The following is a 25,804-nucleotide window of genomic DNA, read 5'->3' as shown; positions in this document are numbered from 1 at the left end:
ATCATAGGTGCGGGAACACTTACACTCAGAATTTAGAGTAGAGGTTTAGGCTACGTCTAAATTCCCAAATACACAACGAATCATCTATGAGCAGCGATTCTAAAACTTTAAGAAAAATAGTAAAATTGTCATAATTTTTTTAAATTCACTTGTTTGAAATTTTGGGTTTTTTCATTGAAAAATTAGAAATTTATGATTTTTTTAAAAACTTTTCTAGTATTTTATTGGACAATTTAGAAATTATTTTTTGCAATTTGATATTTTTTGAAGAGTTTTAAGTTGTTTTTAAATAAAATAGCGTTTGATCGGATGAGGTGATTTTAACGGAAAATATGGATAAGGTAATCGGGTAGACGGAAGGAAAGTACAAGGACAAATTGATAAAAAATTGTATGGTACCAAATTGCTAATTTAACTATAATATAAGGGTCAAAGAAGCATTAAAAGAATAATGGGTAAAAGTAAAAGCAGATGCGGAACGACGTCGAGGAAACGCCGACGTTTCGTTCATAAATGGAAGTTATATGGTAAGTGCACTACTGACTGGTGGAATGGAAGCTCTGATAAAAGAGACGTACAGATTTTTCAGACCGTAAGCCGTTAGATAGAAATCAATTCAGGAAAAAAAAATCGAAATTCTAAAACAGATGGAGAAGAGATGGGGAAAGAAGTGGGCTTTGATTTGTTTGTTTCTTTTTAATTGGGCGAGAAACGTTTCCTCCCTTTCGGTGACCGTAAGCGACATGGAATGCGTTTATGAATACGTGCTTTACGAAGGCGACACAATTTCGGGCAACTTTGTCGTCGTCGACCACGATATTTTCTGGAGTTCTGATCATCCTGGCATTGATTTCACCGTAAGTTATTTACCCGTTCTCTGACTTTGATGTCTTATGTTTTTTGGCGAAATTTGGTTTGATTTGCTATCTGGGTATTTGATTCCTTGCGGTAATGGTCGACTTTTTATGCCCCATTTTTCAATTGTTTTATGTCTGGGTCTCGAATTCCATTCGGAGAAAGTTGGCTTCTTAGGATAATTTCATATTTAATTCAATTGGCTAAAGGTTGGTTGTTCTTTTATGAAATTTGAGATTTTTGATACGTTGCTTTTCGTGGAACCATGGAGACTATTGTTGAATGTTTCTGGATGGTCTTTTGAATTTGTAAATTTGTGATCTACTGCTTGTGGGTGTTTGATTTTAATGGTTCGTAGATGATATAATACGTTTTCAGGGTGTACGATGGGGGGGGGTCTATTCTTTAGGCTCATTCATTTGAACTGATCTGATTTGACCTGTGGGATATGTACTTGTGTTGAACTTTAGGCTTATGTTTCAGTATTATTTCAGATGTCTAAAATTGGTTTTAGTTTTCCTTGAAGAACAGCTTATTACAACCTGCCTGATATTTTGTTGAATGCAGGTAACTTCGCCTGGGGGTAATACAGTTCACAGTTTGAAGGGGACATCTGGGGACAAGTTTGAATTCAAGGCCCCGCGAAGTGGAATGTACAAGTTTTGTTTTCACAATCCCTACTCAACACCAGAGACCATTGCTTTCTATATTCATGTCGGCCATATTCCCACTGATCATGACCTTGCCAAAGATGGTTTGTTATAAAAAATTTTTGCAGTAGTTTTATGTCTATTTATCTAATTTGTTTGTAGGGAAAGCTGTAAATGGTGGTTATTATTGGTGTTCAACTTTGGCTATTGCATTTAAGTTGCTTTGTTTTTTTGCCCTGTATGTATGTACATCGCTGATATTTTATTTTCCCACATTTGATCATTTTTCCTTCATTTTTTTTTTGTTACAGAACATTTGAACCCAATTAATGTTAAAATTGCTGAGCTGAGAGAGGCTTTGGAGTCTGTTACAGCAGAACAAAAGTACTTGAAAGCTCGTGATACTCGGCATCGTCACAGTAAGTTGCTTCCATTTTCTGCTTTTGCGTTGAGTTGAAAGTTGATAATTAAAGCTTTATTTCCATTTTAATACGCTAGCTAGCTCTAATGCTTTTGGGCTAATGGGATGGTTTTGTCATTTAAATATGTATTTTGTTCATTTCTAATTGGTCTCTTTCTGATGCAATGCCACTGCCAGCCTTGACTTTCACTGACTTAACACCTACAGTATTGTCAATTTGCCATTATCAATATCTAGATTCTTTTCAACCACCTTTGTTGTTAATGACAAATTCCAACTAAATAATATGGATGTTACAAGATGCACTTAGTTCATGCTAAATACCATGAAATGTGTCATTTTAATGCTAAGTGCGGTTGGGTAAAACTAATCTAGATGGCTATGTTATGGAAGTAAATGAAACATAAATACAATTGCAAGAAAAGAAGCAACAAGAAAGAGATTGAAGAAGAAGAAAAGCAGAGAAGAAAAATCAGTGTTGAATTTTCGTAACAACTTTTCCTCTCCAAACATGCTTCTGAGGGAAAAGGAGCAACGGTTTTGGGAATCAGTTAAGGAAGCCGTTACTTGACAGCTGTGCTTTTGAAATGCATTATTTCATTTAGCTGATACAAAGCTTAAAAACGTGCTGTTTTAGTCACTAAACAATCCGACTAAAGCGAACCATTTTACTAAACATCTAAAACATCAAAACGCTGTGTTTAGACCAAGGAAATAAAATGAAACTAATGAACATAATAGATTTTTGAATGCAGCTACCCATTAAGAATTCCTTTCTGTATTAATTACTCCCATCCTTAAAAGGATCCTTATCCTCAAGGATCAAACAGTGGAAATTGTTGCTTAAGATCTTGTAGATTCTCTCAAGTAGCATCTTTTGGGAAAGTGTGGCCCATTTCACTAAGACCTCGGTTGCATCCTGATTCCTTTTCTTTACCATCCTCTTATACACCACTCGGATTGGCTCCTTGAGAAGGGCTTCATCTGTCCTTACTAGTGGCTGACTGGCTTGTGTTAGGGCCTTTCCAGTATGTTTCTTGAGTTAAGAAACATGGAAGGTAGGATGGGTTCGAGACCCTATTGGTAGCTTCAATCGGTAAGCTACCTTCCCTATTCAAGCTTCCACAACATATGGACCAAAAAAAATTGAGAGAGAGCTTTTGATTCATTTGTCTTTTTATTGTATGCTGTATATAAGGTTATAGCTTCAAATATACATAGTCACCAACCTAAACTTCTCTATCACTCTTTTTTTGTGGTTAGTATTTTTTCATTCGATCTTGAGCCCTTCTTAAATGAAATTTTCAAAAGCTGCCTTGCTGCCTCCCTTTGTTGAAAGTTATGATCCATTATGTCCATAGGAGAAATAACAGCTAAATAAGGCAGATGGTGTGAAGGCTCTTGTCCATATAGGGCCTCATATGGTGTAGACCTAATGGCTAAGTGGTAGGTGGTGTTGTACCATCAGTCAGGTAAAGGCAACCATAAGAACCAGTCTTAAGGCCTTTCACCAGTTATGCACCTCAAGTAACCTTCTAAGCTACAATTAATAATCTCTGTCTGGCTGTCTATTTCAGGATGATAGGTTGTGGACATTAGGGGTGTGCAAAATTAGGTTAACTGATCGAATTCGGTTAATCGGTCGGTTAACTGAATTTTTTCAGTCGGGGGTCTGTTAATTATTTATTGATTTTTCGGTTAACGGTTAATTCGGTTTGAAATCGGTCGGTTAACCGAATTTTTTCGGTTTAACCGAAAAAATTAATAAATAAAATTATAATATATAAATAGGCCCACTATTCACGTAAACCCAATCCTAACCCAAGTATTCAACCCAACTCAATTACCCAACCCAACCCAATCATAAAAATTACAAATAATTTAATAAATAAAAATAAAATTCTAAAACTAAAACTAAAGTCTAAAAGTCTAAAAATAATTTAATTATGTAGTGATTCAATTTGGTTAATTCTGTTAATTCTGGTAATTCAGTTAATTCGGGTAATCCGATTAATTCGGTTAATTCGGGTAATTCGGTTAATTTTAACCAAAATAAAAATATATATAATTTTCGTTAATTGATTAATCAATCAATTAATCGAAAAAATTTTGGATCGGTTAAATTTTTTTGAAAAAATTTCAGTTCGGTTAACGGTTAAAAATTTTAAAAGGTCGGTTAATTCGATTAATGTTATTTCAGGTCGGTTAACCGAATGAACCCCTAGTGGACATGTGAAGGCTTGTGCCAAGCCTCTTGAATAGTTCTTGCCAAAATTTGCTGATGAACATTTTGTCTTTATCTAACATAATTGATTCAAGTGTGCCATGCAACTTGTAGATGTGAGTAAGGTATGCTTGAGCCACTGTTAAGGTTGAAAATGGATGAGACAAGGCCACAAAATGGACATACTTGGTCAATCAGTCTACCACCACCAGCATGGTATCCTTCAATTTTGAGTTTGGTAAACCCTTTATGAAATTCATACTGATTGCTACCCAAGCTCGATTAGGTACTAGCAGAGGTTGCAAGAGCCTTGGATGAGCTGTATTGTCACTTTTATAGATCTGACAAGCGACACACTCCTTCACCCACTACTTGATGCCCTTTGATAAACCTTTCCAGTAAAAGAGCCCCGCTGTTTTGTATCAAGTAGCATGGATACTTGAATAACATCCTATTACCCCTCTATGGAAATACTAAAAGAGATCCTTCATGAGAGTGCCACTATTCCTAATCACTACCTTTCTTTTCCTCTTAAGAACCTTGCCATCCCAAGAATATTTGGGATGGAAGTGAGGTTGGTGCTGCACTTCCAAACAAAGTTGTTGGAGTTTAGCATCCGTGAGACAAGAATCTAACACCTTGGTCCACACATCAGGCCAAAGAATGTAGAGTACTGAAGCAGTTTGCCTTGCATTTGTGGCCATCTAGATAAGGCATTAACCATAACATGTTAAATACCCTTTTTGTAGGTGACCATATAATCGTAGCCAAACAACTTTGCCACCTATTTTTACTGGTAAGGAGTGATAGTTTGCCTATTTGACAAAAACCTTAAGCTCTGGTGGTCAATCTTGATCTAAAATCTCCTCATAATCAAATAAGAATACCATTTTTTGAATTCTGAGCGCTCTATTTTTGTGGCATCTATGGCCACTGATCCCTTTGAGATTATATGACCTAAGTATTCGATCTCAATGGTATCAGAGCTACACTTGGTTTTCTTAGCATATAATTGATATTCCCTCGAGAGTTTCAAAACTTCTCTAAGATGTGACGTAAAAAAACCAAAATTGACTTCCTTTGAAGAGGTTTGCCATCAACATTCATTAATTCTTGGAAATTAAGAGCATTGGTTAGGACCAGGAACTCATAGTGGCCTTCATGTGTTCTAAATGCAGTCTTCTGGATGTTCTTCTCCCATATCTTGATTTGGTGATAACCAGACCATAAATCGAGCTTGGAAAACTAAAAAGCATGCCCCAATTCATCAAGTAGCTCCTCTATAACATGTATTGGAAGCTTATCTTTGATAGTGTGTTGGTTAAGTTGTTTGTAGTCTACATAAAGGCGCCAACTGTCATTTTTTTTCTTCACCATGACAATTGTATATGCAAAGGGATTGTAGTTATCTTTAATAATGCCTGCTTGTAGCATTTCTTGGATTAGCCTTTCCATATCACATTTTTGACCTGTGAGGTAATGATATGGTCTGATCTAGACTACCAGACTCTCATCCTTTAAAGGAATTTGATGGTCCTACAGTCTATGAGGAGGAAGTTCTTTAGGAGTTTGAAAACCATCTTCAAACTTGGTCAAAAGTTGTTGAAGATCCTCATTGGAAATGTGAGCAATCATTGTTAAGAGGGACAACTGGATCCTTAAGACAAGTCACACCTCTCAAATGGTAAAATCATGAAATCTGTCACAAACTAGTTCCCTTGTGCCTCCCGGTGAACTGTTCGCCAAGACCCTTAAATGCACAACTCCCCTTCAGCAACTAGATTAAATGATGCAGAAACTTGGAATTGAATTTAAAGTCCAAATAATCAACTAAAAGAGATGATAGAGGGTTGTGCGCGGACCAAGATCGAGTTGCTAAGTCACGGGAAACTCCAACGAAAGCTCTAAACAATCAGATCTGAAACAAAACAGAAAATTAAAATATTAGAACTTTGAATTTTCAGATCTGAAATAAAATCCCCAAATCAGCAAAGAATCAAATTGAGAATAGAAATAAGTGTTAATAAGGGTTCTTGAAATCCTAAAGGAGATTACGATTCTGCCCAATTGAACACCAAGATAGTTTTCCCCAAATTTCGACAATCTAATTTCACCCAAAAGAGAGTATGGAAGAACCCTAGAAATTGGGGATTTTTGGGTTGATTCCTTAAGATAGAAAAAAGGCTGAAAACACAATAAGAACAGAAAATAAATTAGATAAAGATTTAGCACAAGCAAAAATAAAGAAAGAATTGACAGCAAGAAATTAAAAGAAAGTCCTAAGAAGCCTTGAAATCCCGAAAGATCTCACAACTCCCTTCAAACGGCTCTAATCTCCCCTCCAAAGAATATCAATGGCAAGAAGAAGGCTGAAGATGGCTCCCACAATCAAAAGATTATTAAAACAACTTCTAAAGAAAACCCAAGAGAGAAATCTTGGAGAAAAAACTCAAAGAGAATTCTGCACTTAAACAAATCTGAAATTTTTGATATAATTGAGAAGTATCAACACGGTGGCTGGCCAAGCCTTTATATAGGCTTTTCAAATATTTTCCTAATCTAATTAGAAAACTAAAACTAAACAAACTCCTAATTATTTTAATTTTAAATGGAAATTAGGCCAAGGGCTTTTAATTGGGCCTCTTGGACTGAATATTTCCATAAAAATTTAAACTAAGTATTTAAAAAAAATAAAACTTTACAAATTGGGTCACTTTGACAATTTGGCCTGATTTCAAGTAAGCATGGTTTGTCTTCTTGTTTGGGCTTGGGTTGGGCCTTTGAGACTCGTATCAAGAGACCTTGAACAAACAACATGGTGCACTAAAGACCTTGGATTATTCTAAAAATTATTTTAAAAATTCCAAGAAAGAGAATCTAATTAGAATTATGAAAATTCAGTAAAGAATTAATCAAGAATTTCGATTCGAAAGATGAGGAAAGAATTCTTATGAATTTCAAATGAATGAGACTTCTTGAATACAAAACAACTTGTGGAAACACATTTTGGCATTTCTAAACATAAGAATGATTAATTTTTGAACAAGAAACTTGAAATTGAATTCAACAATAATCAATAAGATGGAACTAGAATGATCTCTAGCAATTTTGATGGAACAAAAAGCTTTCTTGGACTAGAAGAAAGCTACGGCAACAAAGCTTTTAGAACCTTTCAAGAATCTGAAAATTTCAATCAAGAAAGTTAGAATTTCAAGAATAACTAAACCAAAGAATTCAAACATAGGATGAAAAAATTGATTAAATGAATAATGATGGTTGATGGTCAAAAGTGTCTTAATTCCTTTTGGTAACCAAATGGATTTTGATAGCAACAAGAACCTTCAAAGACCTCTAATTATCCCTTTCAATTTGCAAAATTAGGTAAGATAAAGTGTGAAGAACTCCCTCAGAGAATTCTTGAAAGAATTGAAGAAGAATTATTATCAAGAACACAATAAGAAACTATTCATGAAGATGAAGAAAACTCTCTTGGTGATATTTTATTAATAAAAATAATCAAAGTTAACAACTAAAGGAGGCGAACCTTGCTCATTTATAAGCAAGTTTAATGAAGAATTAAACTCAAAAGAATTTAACTCAAACTAGAACTAAAGATCCTAGAAGAAGTCGGTATTGTGTAATAAAACTATTGAAATTTTTAGTCGATCTCTTTGACATTAATAAATTTGAATTCAACAATTTAATTCAATTAATATTTTAAAACACCTTGATAAAACTAATAAAGAATGTAACTTACTTGGAGAGGATGACTTATTTGGCAAGTGCAATGTCTATTACTTAAAGGAGTTGCCAAATTTACAAGATATTTCTCTAAAATCCTATTGAAAGCAAGACACTTAAATAAGACTCACAGTAACTAGTCAACTATTTATTTTAAGGTATATGTTCTTTTACAAGGGTATATAAAAGAGTCCTACATGCCATATAACTTCTAAATTAGCTTAATTATATATTTTAGACAACAAATGATATCTTATGATATCCTCTTGTTGTAATAGCAAAACACATAACTAAATTAACTAATCTTATCCAAAAGATGAAATTAAGAAACAATGTAAGAAACAAGATTCCTAATACTAAAATCATCAATTTTGAATGGAACATTTATTTTCAATATTTTAAAAGTTCTTAAGTGAAGGTCTTCCAAACATGCCTCAAATTAAGAAATACAATCTTGGAACATTATTTGATATCTTGATTGCCCAAATCTTGAGTTAAGTTCGAATTAAACTAAAAAATAGATTCTTGATTTTCTTGTTGGCTTTTCAAGACAAAATCTTGCACGTAGATGTTCAATTTTGCCTTGAATTACTTAGATTTTGATATCGTGATTGGACCTTGTGGAAAAGTATACTTGAATCTTTATTTTTGTTACTTGTGTATGCATAATTCTCTTTTTCCTTGAAAAAAAAATCATTTTCGAATCTAAAACATCTAATGTAGTTAGGTAAGGAACATTAAACATTGCATTAACAGTTTTCTCAATTGGGAAATCAATCTTATCTGCATTGTCAGTGATTTTTTGGTAACTTGGAAAGGACCATCTCCTCTTAGTGCCAACTTGTTATATCATTTGGGAGGAAAATGTTTTAGCACATTGTATCCTAAACCTAATCACCGGGTTCAAAACATTCTATTGGCCTTGGTTGACTCTAGTGGCTTTCAACTAATTCCTCTTTTTAATTTGTAATTTAGCTTTCTCATTAATTTATTTAAGTTTGTATTTTTTCTCACCATTGAAAGTAGTTAATTTATTAAAAAACAAACACAAGATCTAAAATAATTAGTAGATCAAAACCATAAACAATTTCAAAAGGTGAAAGTCCTATTAACGATTGGATAAAATGATCATACGAAAATTTAAAAAAAAGCAAAATATTTTCTTTTCCAATTCTTTAAGGTTTTATCCATAACAACTCCAAGTAAAGAACTTAAGATTTGATTAACGACTTAAGTTTGTCCATTGGCTTGTGGAAGACAAGTTGTAGAATAAACAAGTTTAGTACCTAATTAACCCCCTAAAATACCTTTTATAAGTGACTTAAGAGCTTTAACTCTCTATCGGGAACAATGTATTTAGGGATGTCATGTAGGCACACAGTTTCCCTAAGGAATTAATTAGCCACGTGTTGTATTAGTGATATTATGTCATGGAATGAAGAGTACCATCTCAATAAATCTTCGAATAACGATAAAAATATTATCTCTCCCCCTTTTTAATCCTTGGTAAACCTAAAACTAAGTCTATAGATGAATCAGTCTAAAGGGCATTAGGAATAGGCAAATGAGTAACCATATGCGATAACTTTGGATTTAGTTTGTTTGCATGCAGTACGTTTAACACAAATTCATTCAACATCTTTTTTTAGATGTGGCTAAAAGAAATGTTCTTGAAACATATCTAAAATTTTATTCACATCAGTGTCCCATTAATTCACCTCTATTTGCTTTTGTAACAAGCAATTGTCTATATGAATATTTGAGAATACACAACCTATTGTTTTGAAACAAATAACCATCGAGTCTATAAAAGTTATCAATTGAACTACGTTCACGTTCATTAAAGATATAAGCAAAGTTGGAATAATGTGCATATAATTCTTTAATATGTTCAAATTCTTGTAACTTAGCATTCAAAGTAGTAATTAAAGATTATCATCTGAATAAAGCATCAACAATCACATTATTTTTACTTATATTTTATTATATATGGAAAGGTTTCCTCAACCTTCTTTGTTCTTGTAAGTGTTTAAGATATTCATGTCGGTATGAATGACATACTCTTCATGAAGTAAGTAGTGTTGCCATACTCATAAAGCTTTTTACCAAGGCATAATATTCTTTGTTGTAAGTGGAGTAATTAAGTTGAACACCATTAAGCTTTTCACTAGTAAGCAATCGATTTTCCCTCTTACATTAAACCAACACCAATACCAACACTTAGAGCATCAAACTCTAGTTCAAACGTGTTAGAAAAATTAGAAGCTTCAAAATTGGTGCACTACATAAATTTTCTTTAAATAATAAAAAGTTTGTTTTTACTTTTCCCCTATTCAATTCTAACATTCTTAACTATATTAGTTAGAAGGGCAACAAGTGTGAGAAAACCTTTCACAAATCTACGATAAAAACTTACTAGTTTACTGAAAGATCTCATCTCAAAAATGAATATAGGAGTAGGCTACTCCCAATTAGCTCTAACCTTTTCTTTATCCACTTCAGTTCCTTTTGCACTCACAATAAAACTTAAAAGATCAATTTATCTATGCAAAAGGTGCACTTTTAGCTACTAACTTAGCAAGTATCAATACCTTTGTATTTGGTACTAATACCTTGGATAATGTAGCCTGAGATAACCACTGTAGGTCTCTTTTTATGCATGAAAACTAAACCAAAACTTGTGTAACACTATAATATACTTATTTTCTAAACATACCTACAACATAATCATAACTATATTCTTATGTCACGAGGCTAGAACTTTCTTCTCGCAATTCGTGTAGTTTTAGGCGATTTTTTCACTTTAAATACGCCTAAATTAGTATAACTCTAGCAAAGTGAGAATTCTCTTAAAATTTTTCCAAGGCATCAAATTATGAAGTAGAAGCAATTCAGACAAAAGAAAGCTCGAAGTAATAAAATAATCATAGAAAAATAATGCCCCTAATGTGTTTAAGTAAATGCTCTCAATTAGTATTCACCTTAGAATACAATGGATACAATGCTTGATTACAAATGAGGGAGAGGCCATATATTTATAGCTGTGCTCCCCTAAATACAACGGTATAATTAGCTTTACATCGATGGATGACATTGAAGCCTATCTACAATTAAGGAATTTGCATAATCCCCAAATTATAAAATCAAATCTTATCAAGTTACAATCTTCTAAGATTAATTTTCTTATTTACCAAGGTAACCTTAATTTTCCAGAGGTGTTTCACTAGGCTATAAGGTTTTAAGTAGATAGGCTTTGTTACTTATTTTTCGAATCAGACTAGTTTAAGTGGGTCAAATGAGCCACATTTAATAGATTGACTTTCATGGGACGCTCTTTGTGTAATGGTCATGGGCTTTGAACCGTGGTCTATGACATTCTCTCCCACTTATTCTCTTAATGCCCTCGTTGTGTCCTTTAAATGACACTAGTTTGATTCGCCTCGGAACTTTCTTGACGCCTTTTTCCTTTCTCGACTAGTCTCTCCATTGGGTAATCTTGCCCCTCGGAACCTTTTCCTCGACTTTCGTTGTCGACTAGATCAAATTGTTTCACTATTGGTACATCTCTTTCGCAAGAGCCGATCGCTCTTACTCTCCCCATTGTGACTTGTCTCAATCGAGATTTGCTTGACCTACACAACTAGGTTTTGGTGTGCCCACATTGAACTTTGGGTTAACCTTGAGTTTTCCCGTCAACTTCGGTTTGTAAGTCCCTCGGTTTCCTTGTTTTAGCACTCTGAAAGGGCCCCTGTGTCTTTGTTAAGCTAACAAGTCAGAATGAAAAACATTACCAAAGTGTTTGAGATGTACGTCACTTGTTGCATTTATTTGTCTCAACTGTCCACTTTGCATCACTAATTTACCCCTAAAGTTTGATGCACAACTCATCTTTTTGTTATGTGGTAGCTTCACTGATAGCTCAACATGCTTCATATCGGGTTTCCCTACTTCTAACATTCCTAAGGGGGTTTCCTTAGCACTCTGATCATGACTCATTTGCGTCACACATTATTGTTGATGAGTGTCCAAGATATATATGCAATTGGAAAAAGGAACCAACAAAGCATTAATCTGGTAAAAAAAATAATTCAAGACAAGTATGAAATCGTAATCATCTAAGTGAATTATCTTGAAATCTTTCTTGTCTTTCCACTCTCGGATCGTAGCTTCATTCTTTGTGTTATTCCTATAGTTGAGACCTCTTTGACATTTTCCATATTGATCCTTTTAATTGATTTTCTATCTTTGAGACCAAGTTTGTCCACTACCTTCTCCAATACAAACAAGTCTGGTGCTCTTGTATCAATGAGAGCACTCATTCGCTTTGCCATCCCTCTTCGTTTTAGCAGAATTGAGCATCATTTATCCAAGCTCCAATAGCCTTTTCTCCCTAGGCTCTACTTTTTTTCTTTATTGATCGCGAATAACTTAGATTGCTTTGAACAATTCTTCAATTTATGTAGACCACAACACAAGAAGCATTCCATTGACTTCTTGTTCTCCTTGTTCCTCTTGGCTTCGACACCACTCACGATTGAACTAAGCTTCATGGATATTTATTTCAACTCATCATCCCTTTAAATGACAGAAAACACAAATCTCTTTTGGCAGTTCCTTACCATATGCAAGCCATTGTAAATGAAGTATTGTATCTTACTCATCTTTTCTTTCAGGTGGTTGTTTGTTTTTCACTTCCCATTTTGTGGTTTCCTATTGTCACTGTTGCCACTATTACCATTGACATACTTGCCATGTCTTTCATCTTCCCATTAGACTTGAAAGACTTGAACTTGTCTTTCCTCGAAATAATTTCAATTAAGGACTACGCTATCGTTATGGCTTTGGTAAGTTCCTAAACTCCTTGGCATTCCAACTCTTTCTTCGCCAATAGTTTCAACCCATCCACAAGGAGAAATGTCTCCTCGTTCAAATTGAAAATTTGGAGCAGGAGTTCGTTGAACTCACACATACTTTAATTGTGACTCGTTTTGTAAGGTGACACTACTTTGCCTAAGCTTTGTCCTCGACATACTTCGAGTAAAATTGTGCCTTGAAATCCTTTTGGAATTCCTTCCAAGTCCTAATTGTGGTTCCACCATGTTTCTCATCTACGGACCTATGGTGCCACTATAAAAGAGCGATAGTAGTGAAATACATGGTAGTAGTGTTTACCTTAGTAGCATCATCTGTGATACCTTTGGCACAAAAGTATTGCTCCATTCCTCACAAGAAGTCCTCATCTTTTATGGATTTTGCCATCGCATCTTTCGACTTTGGGACATCCATATATCATTATTGAGTGTTGCACCCAACACTTTTTTCCAGGATAGCTCGACACAAGACAAGATCTCCTTCAAGTTCCTCGATTCTCGTGTTTAACGCTCTCATTGTGGCAACTTTTTCCTCTTTCAAAGCCATTACAATGGATCAAGAGCATCGTTTCTCACTGTTAACTTATGCTCGGTGGAATTGATCCCTTATTGCATCGCTTTCACATTGGAATTGAGAGACTCCACAGATTCTATGAGCTGCACCTTCAATGAGTGTAGCTTTTTGGCAATGCGTTCCTTACTTTCTCAAGTGTCTCTATCATGTCATATATGGACTTCTTGAGAATAACAACTCATCCTTTTAAAGTCAACAGCATGTCCTTGGATTGGCTTGTTCTCCTAGCTCTTTGTTTTTCTAACCCTCTTACGGGTCTTTATTGGCTCAGTTTGATTGGCTATTTTTTTCGACATCTCGAATGGTGTCTTCACAACCTTAGCTCTGATACCAACTGTTACAGGACTAAGACTTTTATCCGGCAATCCGTGCAATCTTAGACGATTTTTTCGCTCAAAAGAGGCCTAAGTTAGCCTAACTCTCGGAAAGTAAGAATTATCGTAGAATTTCTCTAATGCACCAAAATATAAAGCGGAAGCAACTCAAAGACAAAATAAAGCTTAAAAGAATAGAAAATCCAACGGTACAACTAGCTTTTTCATCGACTGATAAGATTGAAGCCCATCTACAATTAAGGGGTTTACATAATCCCCTAGATTACAAAATCAAATCTTATTATATTACAATCTTCTAAGATTAATTTCTTTATTTACCAAAGTAGCCCTAATTTTTCGTAAGTTCTTCATTGGGCCACCAAGACTTCAAGTGGATGAGTTTGGTCATTTTATCTTTGTATCAGACCAGTTCAAATGGGTCAAATTAGCCCTATTAAATAGATTGACCTTCATTGGACGCTCTTTTTGCAATGGTCATGGGCTTTGAACCGCAGCCTGTGACACTTACCTTTCAATTCTTTAATGAACCATCAACTATCTAATATTTGAATTTAAGACTGCCATAATCATATTTCATTCATAAAACATTTCTCGTAGCTACTCATACCCTAACAAAGTGCTAAGTAACCATTAATACCTTTGTGCCATTCGACTCTAATAGGCTTAATATATTGGGTAAACTACCTAGTTGATCACTCAATTTTTAAGGCGCTTTCATTTTGGTCACTCAAAATGAAATCCTTGCAATTTTATCACTCATATTTTAGGGTGCTTTCATTTTAGTCCTTCAAACGTTAAATCTATGTTTTGTTCACACTTTCATTTTGGTCATCCAATTTTTGGGTCGCTTTCATTTTGTCATCAAAAAATATATCCTTTTTAAGTATTAATCGAGGTAAAAAAAACCAAGGATTAAAGTGGAAAAACAGTAGAAACTAAAATAATGTATTAGAAAAGTGTAAATCATACTTGTTTATACCATTGCCAAAAATTTTAAATTTCCTTTTCTTTTAATATTGAAATTTCAAATTTCAAGACATCAAAATTAATTAAATAAATTGTTCTTGATAATGTTAATCAATTTGTTAATATAATATTTTAATTAATTAAATTAATTGATTTAATCTCCTAAATTTTAAAATTTTATTTTATGTTTCTAGATTATCCTTAATGAAATCAACTCAATTAATTCATATTTAATAATTGTTTATGAAATTTAAATTTCTTTTGTTATATGACATCTAATCTTTAATGCTAAGTCGAAAGCAAAAAAAAAAAAATCTTATTAATTGTTTGTTCATCGTTTGAGTAAATAAGTAATAAAGAAATGGTAAGTTTTATTTGGCATAGAAGATAAAATTAATTAATTCAATTAACTGCAAGGATTTTTGTTTCATTTAAGTGCATGCTCTTTATATACTATCATTATTCACATTCAATTTCATAAATTAGTTAAATCATAAAACTTTGTTTTCTATTCACTTTAGTCCAAGCCTCGATATTCGCTTCCACTCTTAGCATTTTCACTCAATATCTATTAATGACTTACCTTAATAATATATAGTGTAATATATCATAAATATGCATTAACTAAAATTAGTTTCAGGTTATTGAAATACAAACCAAAAGCTTGCATCACCCGTCATTGACTCTCGCCTTTTCTTTCCCTTTCGACAATTCTACGTCGTTTTTAGCTACTAATAATAATTCAGTAATGATATAATATCAAATTATATTCAAATCATACTCAATTTCAAGGTCATATATATTTTGCAAATTATTCAATTTAATCTTCTATCTCGATACTCAATTAAATTCATACCAATCTTATTTGGTTAATAATAATCAAATATCAATTCATTATATATCTCGAATTGCAATTCATCATAATTAATTTATCAATCATTTTATCATTTCTATATGATTTAGTTTGTATCACACTTTTTTGTACTAAGTTATAAACAATTCAAATTACAACCACACAAAAACAATTTTATAATTCAAAAATATGTTACAATTATATATAACCATACTCTATGAACTTACTTGGTGAAAATAGTAAATAAGTTAAACTTTAAGGACTATTCAACAATTTTGTCTTTTCCTCGATTATTTTTTATTTGGTCCAAGTTTCGATCTACACAATTCTTTCATTCAATTTATCAATTCCACGCACATATCATCCTATTATGTGCATGTATCGAGTTCAATTTCATTATTCGAATGCCTCTTAAAGTTTTACATTTTATTCAATTTAGTCCCTAAAATTGAAATAGTTATTACTTTCAAATTGAGCCTCGATTTTGAAATCGATCTCAATTTCATCATTCTACAGCCCACTACTATCCATAATTACAGAAATTTCATACAAATTTTGAAATATTTACACTTTAATACATATGTTTACAAACTAGTCACTTTTCATATATAGACTTTAAATTTAAACATTTAACACCAAAAGCTTAAAGTTCAACAATGACAATACTTATAAACTTTAATAGTTTTTAAAATTAATACACGGGTCAACTAGATTAAGCTCTTGGAATTTTAAAAACATAAAAATTACTAGAAAAGGATTAAATTGAACTCACCAATTTGTTGCTTAAAAACCAAAGTCTCTAGGCTGATTCTTTCTCCCTTTTCTCATATGGAATTTCGGTGTTTGGGGCAGATGAATAGAAATGTTCTTTCTGCCAACTAAACTAACATATACATTTTATTTTATTTTATGTTTTAATTTAATTTTAATTTACTTAAAAGTTTCATACAAATTCTTGGAAAAGCATGTCACCACCAGCCACTAGAAAGTTAAAAGGTATAATTGCCTTATTAATCCCTGTTCCTTATTCCTAATTAAAAATCTCTAATAATTGAACTTTTACTACTTATACAATGTAGTCCTTATACATTAATTAGTCACTAATTCGATAAAATTACTTATCCAAATTTCAATTAAATTATCATATAATTTCATAAATATTTAATAAAAATATTTACGATCTCGATTTATGAAAATCGGTTCTTGAAATTGCATTTTCGATACCACTAACTTTATGATCGTTTCATTTGTACCTTAATTAACTATCAATTAAACAAAATTATTAGATCAAAATTTAATATATTTTTATTCTAGCCTCATAAATATTAAATTTACAAACATAGTTTACGAAAATGGCATTTTAGAACTGGAGTTTCTAACACCACTAAAAATCAGGTCGTTACTTCCTACTACTTGCTGTTGGTAATTCTTCCCCGGTATTGGTTAGGATAGCTTCAACATGTCTGGCAAGTAGATACCCCTTAACCAAATATTTAGGTTTGAATAGCCTTAGATATTGCCATATATCAACCTTAAGGTTACTCACAAAGATGTTTAGTGCATAAGCTTTCGGTAAGTGTAACTAGTTTAACAGATTCACATATTCATCATGAAATTAGTCAATTGAGTTCAACTGTTTGAGGGAAACCAAGTCTGTCACGGGGTCTTTGAATGAATTGGACCCAAATTGATCTTTCAAGTTGCGAAGTAGCCATCCCAAGTCGGTAAATAGAAGATTTCTTGTCTCTGAGTGTAGAAATGGTATTAGTCGAGCACCTTTCCCTCAAAGTGAAGCACCACAGTGTGTACTTTGGCACTACCAGCTAACCCTTCAACCTCAAAATACTACTCAAGTTTGGACCATCAGCCTCGATAGTCAGTTTCATCAAATTTTGCGCAATCCAACTTGTGAGAATGAACTTGGTGGTCCGAGTAGCCACCATGCAATGTTGGAGTAGCACTGTTTAGTTCAACCATTGGAGAAACCATATGAGTACTTCTCGAGGAAAATTCTAAAGGTGGACTTCCCAAAATTCCTTTTCCTTTATCTTGAGATGAGATTGTAACTGATGCAAGACGTAAGTGTGCAAGGAATTGCTTGAACAAACCTTGCATTTTAGACCTAAAACTCTCACATACGCCTTTTCAGAACTCCTTGAGACGACTGTCAAACTTGGTGTCCAGCTGTGTCAATTCAACCTAAAGTTGAGCCTGAAGTTGGGCTAACTCCTGTTGTAGATGCCTTACATCCTTTTGCAGTTTGCTGGAGATCCCATTGCTAGCCATGGAGGAATGATGAGCTCTAATACCCTTGTTACGGTCGATCCGAGAATGATGAAATCAAAAAAGGGGAAGGAAGAGACGTGAGAAATGAGGGAGAAACATATTCAATAACAACCTAAATTTTGGCATGCTTTTCTTGTTGTATAATCCAACTTAAAAAGGAATTAGCTACCAGCTATTTTGGCTGTTACAACAATTGGCAGTCTAGCTTAACAGAACCAAGACATATCGTTTCAATTATTCAACTGAAATGCCCCATATAACTAAAATGAAACTCATTGTTTTGACCCCTTTTAATTCCCCCAACTAAATGCAGCATGATAGTAACATAAATATATGACAACAAATATAACTGAATTACAAAAACAAACAGAAATAAAAGGGTTCCATAATAGAAAGTTAAATTGTCTAGGATAATTAAACCAAAGAATTTAAACAAGATAGGATGAAAATTGGATGGAAAATTCTATGGAATGAATGATGATGTCTAATGGTCGAAAGTGTCTCAATTCCCTTTGGTAATCATATGGATTTTGACACCAACAAGAACTTTCAAATTCCTCTAATTATCGCTTCTAATTTTGGAAAATTAGGTAAGATAGAGTGTGAAAAACTCCTAAAACAATTCTTGAAAGAATTGAATCCAACAAGAAACTATTAATTAAGATAAAGAAAACTCTCTTAGAGATCTTTTGTTAGAAAAAAAGAAACAATCAAAGTTACCAATTAGCAAGTCAAATGAATAATTTATCTTAAACTAGAACTAAAATCCTAGAAGAAGTTGACATTGTACAATGGTTCTATTAAACTTTCCATTCAATTTGTTTTATACCAAGAAGCTAGAATTCAATAATTTAATTTAATCGAACTTTTAAAGAAGCTAACAAAACCAATACAGATTGCTCCTTAGAGAAGATGTATTTGGCAATTACAATCTCTTTTACCTCAATGAGTAGTCAAATTTTCAAGATACTTCTCTAAGAATCGTAATCAAAGCTAGACCCTTATAAGAGTCTTTCTTGCCATATAAATTCTACATTATTAATTATAAGTTATGATGACAAATGGGATATCTTAATTAACTTAAGGGTAAATTACACTCAATGTCACTAAACTATTAGTAAGTTTATGTTTGTCATTGAACTATTTGAAAGTTTTCATTTAGGTCATTGACCTGTTAATCTGTTTTTTAAAGCCCAACTAATGAGTTCCAAGTATCGAATTCATGATCCGTACGGTGGGTCAGTATTTATAGACAAGTAGAGAAACATACCTTAGATTCAAGTCAATCTGATAGGCAGTGTCAAAGATTGAGAAGAACAGTGTTTTGATTTTGGTTCACAGAGTCGTTACGTTGAAAGTTATTTTATGAAAAATAACTGAATTGTAGAAGAGAAGGGGAAAACGAGCTTTCAATTGGTGTAAGTGGTGCAGCAAATAGAAAAAACCATACAACAACGATTTTAAAAATCTAGCAACTTAAATGAAAACTTTCGAATAATTTGGTAACCATCTTGTAACTTTTCGAAGTTGAATGACTAAAACATAAACTTAGTAATAGTTTAGAGACTTTAGGTGTAGTTTACCATCAACGTAATTATTAATATTATTATTTAAGCACCTAATTGAATTTGTGTCAATAGTCAAACGAGTACCAACTCAATGAGGAAAATTACAAAATGTCCTCGTAGTTCAAGAAGTTATATTATTTGAGGAATTTTACTATTTTAGTTTTCTTTAAAAATCCAATAAAAATTATCAAAGAATTTGAACCCATGAAATTTGCAATAATAAAACATTAATTTTCACACTCAACTAAAACTTTACTTTAATTTCTTTAATACATTTTAATATTATTTTACTTACTTTATTACCTCCATCAACAGTATATTTATACTATTATTTAAGCTCCTAAGCGAGTTGGTGTCACGAGTCAATTAGGCATCAACTTAGAAAAATTACAAAAATTTCCTTGCGTATTTACAATAACTTATACTATTCAAGTGCATTTTAATCTTTTTATTTAAAAATAATAAAAATGTATATGATGATATTTAAACTTATGCCAATTGTATTAGTAGAATATTAAATTTACCACTCAACATTCATTTTAATTTTATTACTCACACTTTATTGTCTTCATTAATTGTTTATTTATATTATTATTTAAACCCTTACTAAGTTAGTGTCATGAGTCAATTAAGTACCAACTCGATTAAGAACATTACAAAAATGTACATTCGTTTTGAAATAAGATATACTATTCGAGGTACTTTATTTTTTAAAAAAGCCAATAAAAACTTTGCAAATATTATATTTGAAATTATACCAATTGCATTAATAAAATCTTAATTATACCTCTTAACCAAAGCTTTATTGTAATTTGTTCACTACATTTTAATTCTATTATCGTCCTTTATTACATTCATCAATTATATATATGCTTTACTATTATTTAAGCCCCGACTAACTTGGTTTCACGAGTCAATCGAGTACAAATTCAATTAGAAAAATTATTAAAATGTCCTTTCATATTTACAATAAGTTATATTATTTGATGGTACTTTAATATTTTTATTTTAAAATAATAAAATTACGCATATGTTGAAATTTGAACCCATGCTAATTGTATTAGTAAAACTATAAATTTATCACTTTACTAAAATTTTATTTTAATATTTTTTATACATTTTAATTTTATTATGCCCGCTTTATTTCCTTCGTTAATTGTATATCTGTCTATATTATTTTTAAATCCTAAGTGAGTTAATGTTATAAGTTAATTGAACACCAACTCAATTAGGAAAATTACAAAAATTTTTAAAATAATGTCTTATGTATTGAAGATAAATAATATTATTCGAGGGTATTTTATTATATTTAATTAAAACCAATAAACATTGTATATAATAGGGTTTGAACCTATACCATTCGTGTTAACAAATATTTCACTTAACCAAGGTTTTATTTTGTTTAATAAATTTTAATTTTGTTATACATCTTGTATTACCTCTATCATGACACGAGTCAATCAAGTACCAACTTGGTTGGGAAAATGACAAAGTTGCATTTAAAATAAGTTGCATTATTTAAGGTTAATTTAGTCTTTTAATTTTTAAAAAGAAATAAAAAATTTCATTAAAACCTTGATTTTATTACTCAATCAAATCTTAATTTTAATTGTATATCTATACTATTCTTTAAGTTTTTGATCGAATTAATGCCAAGAATCAACTAGAAATAGGCTTGGTTTGGAAAATTATGAAAATGTTCTTCTATATTTAATGCATTTAGTATCATACCATATCATAATTTGGTTAAGGTTTTATTATTGCATTTAGTATTTTTATTTTAATGTATTTGTGCTTAAATTTCATTTTACTTGCAATTTAATTTAATTTTTATTTCAATATCATACGTACTTCATTTGTTATTATATGTTATTTTTAAATAAATTGTTGTGTCTTACCTATGTAGTTTCCACACACATACATTTGTGATAAAATTTCTAGTATGTTTAAGTTCTGATGGCAAATGTGATATTAAGACACTTCCTTATTGTTGTTAGGGATAAACCCGGTTAAGCAACGAACAAGTAAAATAACGAAGAAATTAAAAAGATCAAACACAAATATATTACCTGGAAAAATCCCTTCGAAAAGGATAAAAAATCACAGGTAAAGATAATTTGACAAAAACGACAAAAATAAATAGTACAAATATGGAGAAAAAACTAAACTTCGAAACCAGAAAGAAGAACCCTCAAAATGTAAATATAAATTTTTCTGAAAGCTTTTTAAAATCTAACACCTAAATGTGTAATGGGTTTAATCTTTCTAGGGTAGAAAGTGCCTATTTATAAGGTAAATTTGTAGATCAAATAATATTAAAATAACCTACACTAGTTAGAGTTTAAGTGAGAAACTAAAAACACAATTTAGCTACGAGAAGAAAAGCTGAAAAATGCAAGGCATAACTCCACAAATTTTCAGCTTGATTCGTATTTTTGCAATACCTTCTTTGACAAAGCCCGCTATGGGCTTTTCTCGAACTATGCAGGATATTAACTGAGTGAAAGTTGTGCTTAGAAGCTAGAAAATATCTAATTTTCGGCTTGTGGACTACCAAATCAAAACTGACTTGGGTCTGATTTTCACGAATGTAGTGCCCTATCTTTTCAAAACCTGCATCCAAAAGAGAACCTCTCTTATACGAAACGGTCATACATTTTCCCCTCTTATAATCAAGTTTTGCTTCAAATGAATCGACTTCGACTCCTGAATAGACGAGGGATGTCCTGTTTCACTGATCACCGTTGATCTTTCTAGAATATAAAGAATGTCAATCTTTTTACCATTCAGCAAAAAGAGTCCCACAAGATACCTTAATGTCATTTGACTCGATGTTAATTTCACAACCCTTCGAATCTAAAATTCCTAATGAGATGAGACTTTTCTTCAAGTCAGGTACATGTTTGACATCTGACAGTATCCTAATTGTCCTTTTGTGCATCCTGATCTGAACAGTACCAATACCGGTTACCTTACTGGGTGAACCATTTTCCATGCGCACAACTCCACCTTCTACTGAATTATATGTGGTGAATTAGTCTTTGTTGGGACACATGGAAAGAACACCCCAAATTCAAGATCCACTTAGATGTAAGCTTAGAGTTTTCACCTGTTAATACCAATAAGAAATAATTACCCTTGTCATTGGCCAAATTAGCCCCAGCTAAGTCTTCTTTGTTACTTTCAACAGCTCTTTTATTTCGCAGATTGTAACAATACGTATTGACGTGACCTAACTTCTTGCATAGTGACATCTATTGTCTCGCTTAATTGATGCTACCAAAATCGAGACTTTCCTATCTGACTTGTTATCCGAATTAAACTTATTTTCGAGTTTGTCTTTACTTAACCGATTACCTTTCACATTCTCAAATGAGAGATTATCTATGTCATAAATCAGGATATTCCTAAAATAATTGTATGAAGGGGGTAAATAGCACAATAATAGTATAGTATGATCTCCATCGTTAATCTGAACCTCAAAATTTTTAAATTATTTAATATTGAATGATGTGACTTCTAAGGTACTTAGTTTTTTCCATGTCGAACGTGTATATATGTTATTTCAACACCAATCGATTAGCTAGAGACTTTGTTGTGTGTAGGGTTTCTAACATTTTCCATAACGTGAATGTCATTTTCTACATCAAAATCTCCTTCAACACATTATTTGTTAGATATAATTAAATCATAGATAGAATTTTTTTTATCTAACATATCCCGTTTTGATTTATCCATATCTTTAGGCTTTTTCTATGTAAGAACCTCAAGATCACTCTAAATTAGAATTGTCGTCATCCGAACTTGCCACAGATTGAAATTTGTGATGCCATCGAACTTATCAATATCAAACCTTGTAGCTGCAATCTTCGAACGGTTGATTGTAAAAATATAACTAGCTCTGATACCAGTTTGTTGGGGATAAACCTGATTAAATAACAGACAAGTAAAATAATAAAGAAACTGAAAATATTGAACACAAAGATTTTACGTGAAAAAACCCCTTTGAAAAGAATAAAAAATCATAGGAAAAAATAATTTGACTAAAATAGTAGAAACAAATGGTACAAAGATAGAGATAAAACTAAACCCCAAAACCCGAAATAAGAACCCTTGGAACGTAAATACAAAATTCCCTGAAAGCTTCTAAAAGCTAAAACCTAAATGTGTAATGGGTTTAGTCTTTCTAGGGCAGAAAAGTGTCTATTTATAGGCTAAATTCATAGATCAAATAATATTAAAATAATCTACACTAATCAAAATTTAAGTGAGAAACTAAAAATATAGTTTAACTAAAAGAAGAGAAGTTGAAAAATGCGAGGTAGAACTCCACAGTTGTAATAACAAAACATATAACTAAGTTAATTAACATTCTCCTAAAAACACAAAATAGGAAACTAACCTAAGAAACATGATTTATGATAAAGAACTCATTATTTGAAAATGGAACTTAATTTTTTCCTTTAAGTTTTTGAAAGTTTCACTTGAGTGAGGGTCTTCAAACGCGTATGGATCAAGAAACACAATCTATTTGCTTGATTGCTCAAATGATAAGTCTAAATTGAATCAAGGGACAGATTCTTGATTTTCTTGAAGTCTCATCTAGACAAAAGCTTGCACATGGATGTTCAATTTGGCCTTGAGTTGTTTTGATTTTGATTTCATGATTGGATTTTGCAGAAAAGATAGGCTAGAATACTTATCTTTGCCACTTGCACGTCCATGAAAAAATAGTGAATGAAGTTCTCAAGTTTTAAAAACACATGATAATTGAAGTGATAATATGTATTTATTTCTAGTGGAATGTTATTATGCCTTTTAATGATGCTATTTTTTATCTTTGTAGAAACCATGATAAAGAATAACGTTGAGCTCGATAACCACGTTAGCTTGAAGAGACTACCTGTTGTTTCTTCCTTCGTTATTATTTTAATAATTTCACCTTACATTATATTCATGGAAGACTAAGCTTGAAGAGACCTTAGTACTGAAGTAAATTGTTCTGCTTGGTTATGAAGTGCATCATTAAGTAATGTTTAGCATCCAATGTATCACTGCATGATTGATGGTTTCTCTTGATTGATTCATTGACATCAATATTGCATTTGCTGCATACTATAAATGTATTGTCTGATAACATTGTATAACTATCTAATCGTTATTTATGTACACCTTTATGATTGGTATATGCCTGCAGCGAATGAGAGCACCAGAAAGCGTGTTATAGGTTACACAGTTGGAGAATACCTTCTGCTTGTTGCTGCAAGTGTACTTCAAGTTATCTATATTCGGCGTCTCTTCAGTAAATCAGTTGCATACAATCGAGTTTGAACAATTTCATCACAAATAGAATACTAAGATGAGTTAACAAAAAAATGATTCATGTAATGTTACATTTTGGTATTTTATATGTTATTCAAGTATCATATTTCAACATACTGTAACTTTACATGAATGTTTTTTACTCACTTTTTATAAGCTACTATTTTACCTGTTTTTTTTTTTATGCTAATGCAATGCCTACACCACTTTATAATTTAGGGGATGTAGGACTTAGATTAAGGGCTACTTAGTATTTCTTTTGATAAGTGATTTTGAGAAGAATGTTTCTTAAAAGTTAGTGCTTACACCACTTTATAATTTAGTGGATGGATGACTTAGATTAAGGTTAGTTAGCATTGCTTTTGATAGGTGATTTTGAGAAGAATGTTTTTGTAAAGTTCGGTTTGATTTAAGATTTTAAGTGTTCAATATTATTGTCAAAAAGTGTTTTTGATAAAGAAATATCTATTTTAGAAATAATATAGATGGTATGTACCTGGTTAAAAGTATTGCGTGCCTTAGAATCTTGAAATTGTTTATAAGTTTGTAATTGAGTTATTTTGGCTAGAAATGAATATGACAAAGTGTTGACATTAGACAAACAAATTGGAAGTAGTAGTAAATAAGTTATTTATTCGATGTTCGTAAGAGAGACTATGGAATCAAAACTTGTAATGATCAACCATTAATGATCGTTGATGCTCTAACATTGAAGGTAACATTCCAAATTTGAGCTAATCTTTGAACCGAGTAAGGGGCATTACAATGTGGATATTGCTTAAAAGGTAAAATTATTAAGAGACCTTTTAGTTTAAAAAGTAGGAGTAAACAATGTATCATACCTCACCCGTTTTGACGTACGATACGGATGAGAGATGCTACCGAAGTATATATGAAATGGAAATCTTGGAGTTACTTAAAAATTCGAGCTTTAAATAATTTAATAAAATTAGAGAAGTTTAATTGAAAACAATTTGAAATCATATAGAATCGTTTTGTGGGTAATTGGAAGTGTCTAGGGTAAAAAAAGAGCTCTCAAACACAAAAAAATAAATTTAAATAATGTAGTGAGGTAAAGTTGTGCACAATGTTGGAACAACACGCGAGGTAGTGACGTCAGTTATTTGATGTTGCGACA

The 25,804-nt window shown here is 32.0% G+C and overlaps 1 protein-coding gene across 1 annotated transcript; it reads left to right on the top strand.

Moving 5' to 3' along the window:
- Window positions 1-524: 524 nt before the first annotated feature.
- LOC105778040 (transmembrane emp24 domain-containing protein p24beta3) lies at window positions 525-24,780 on the top strand. Its single transcript, XM_012601603.2, has 4 exons — window positions 525-857; window positions 1,423-1,609; window positions 1,817-1,924; window positions 24,542-24,780. The coding sequence occupies exons 1-4, from the start codon at window positions 648-650 to the stop codon at window positions 24,673-24,675; spliced, it is 639 nt and encodes a 212-aa protein (XP_012457057.1). The 5' UTR covers window positions 525-647; the 3' UTR covers window positions 24,676-24,780.
- Window positions 24,781-25,804: the final 1,024 nt, after the last annotated feature.

The sequence above is a fragment of the Gossypium raimondii genome, chromosome 10 (assembly GCF_025698545.1).
Source record: "Gossypium raimondii isolate GPD5lz chromosome 10, ASM2569854v1, whole genome shotgun sequence".
In the NCBI taxonomy this organism is placed as follows: Eukaryota; Viridiplantae; Streptophyta; class Magnoliopsida; order Malvales; family Malvaceae; genus Gossypium; species Gossypium raimondii.
The sequence above is the reverse complement of the archived record's forward strand: the minus strand, read 5'-3'. Positions and strand labels throughout refer to the sequence as shown.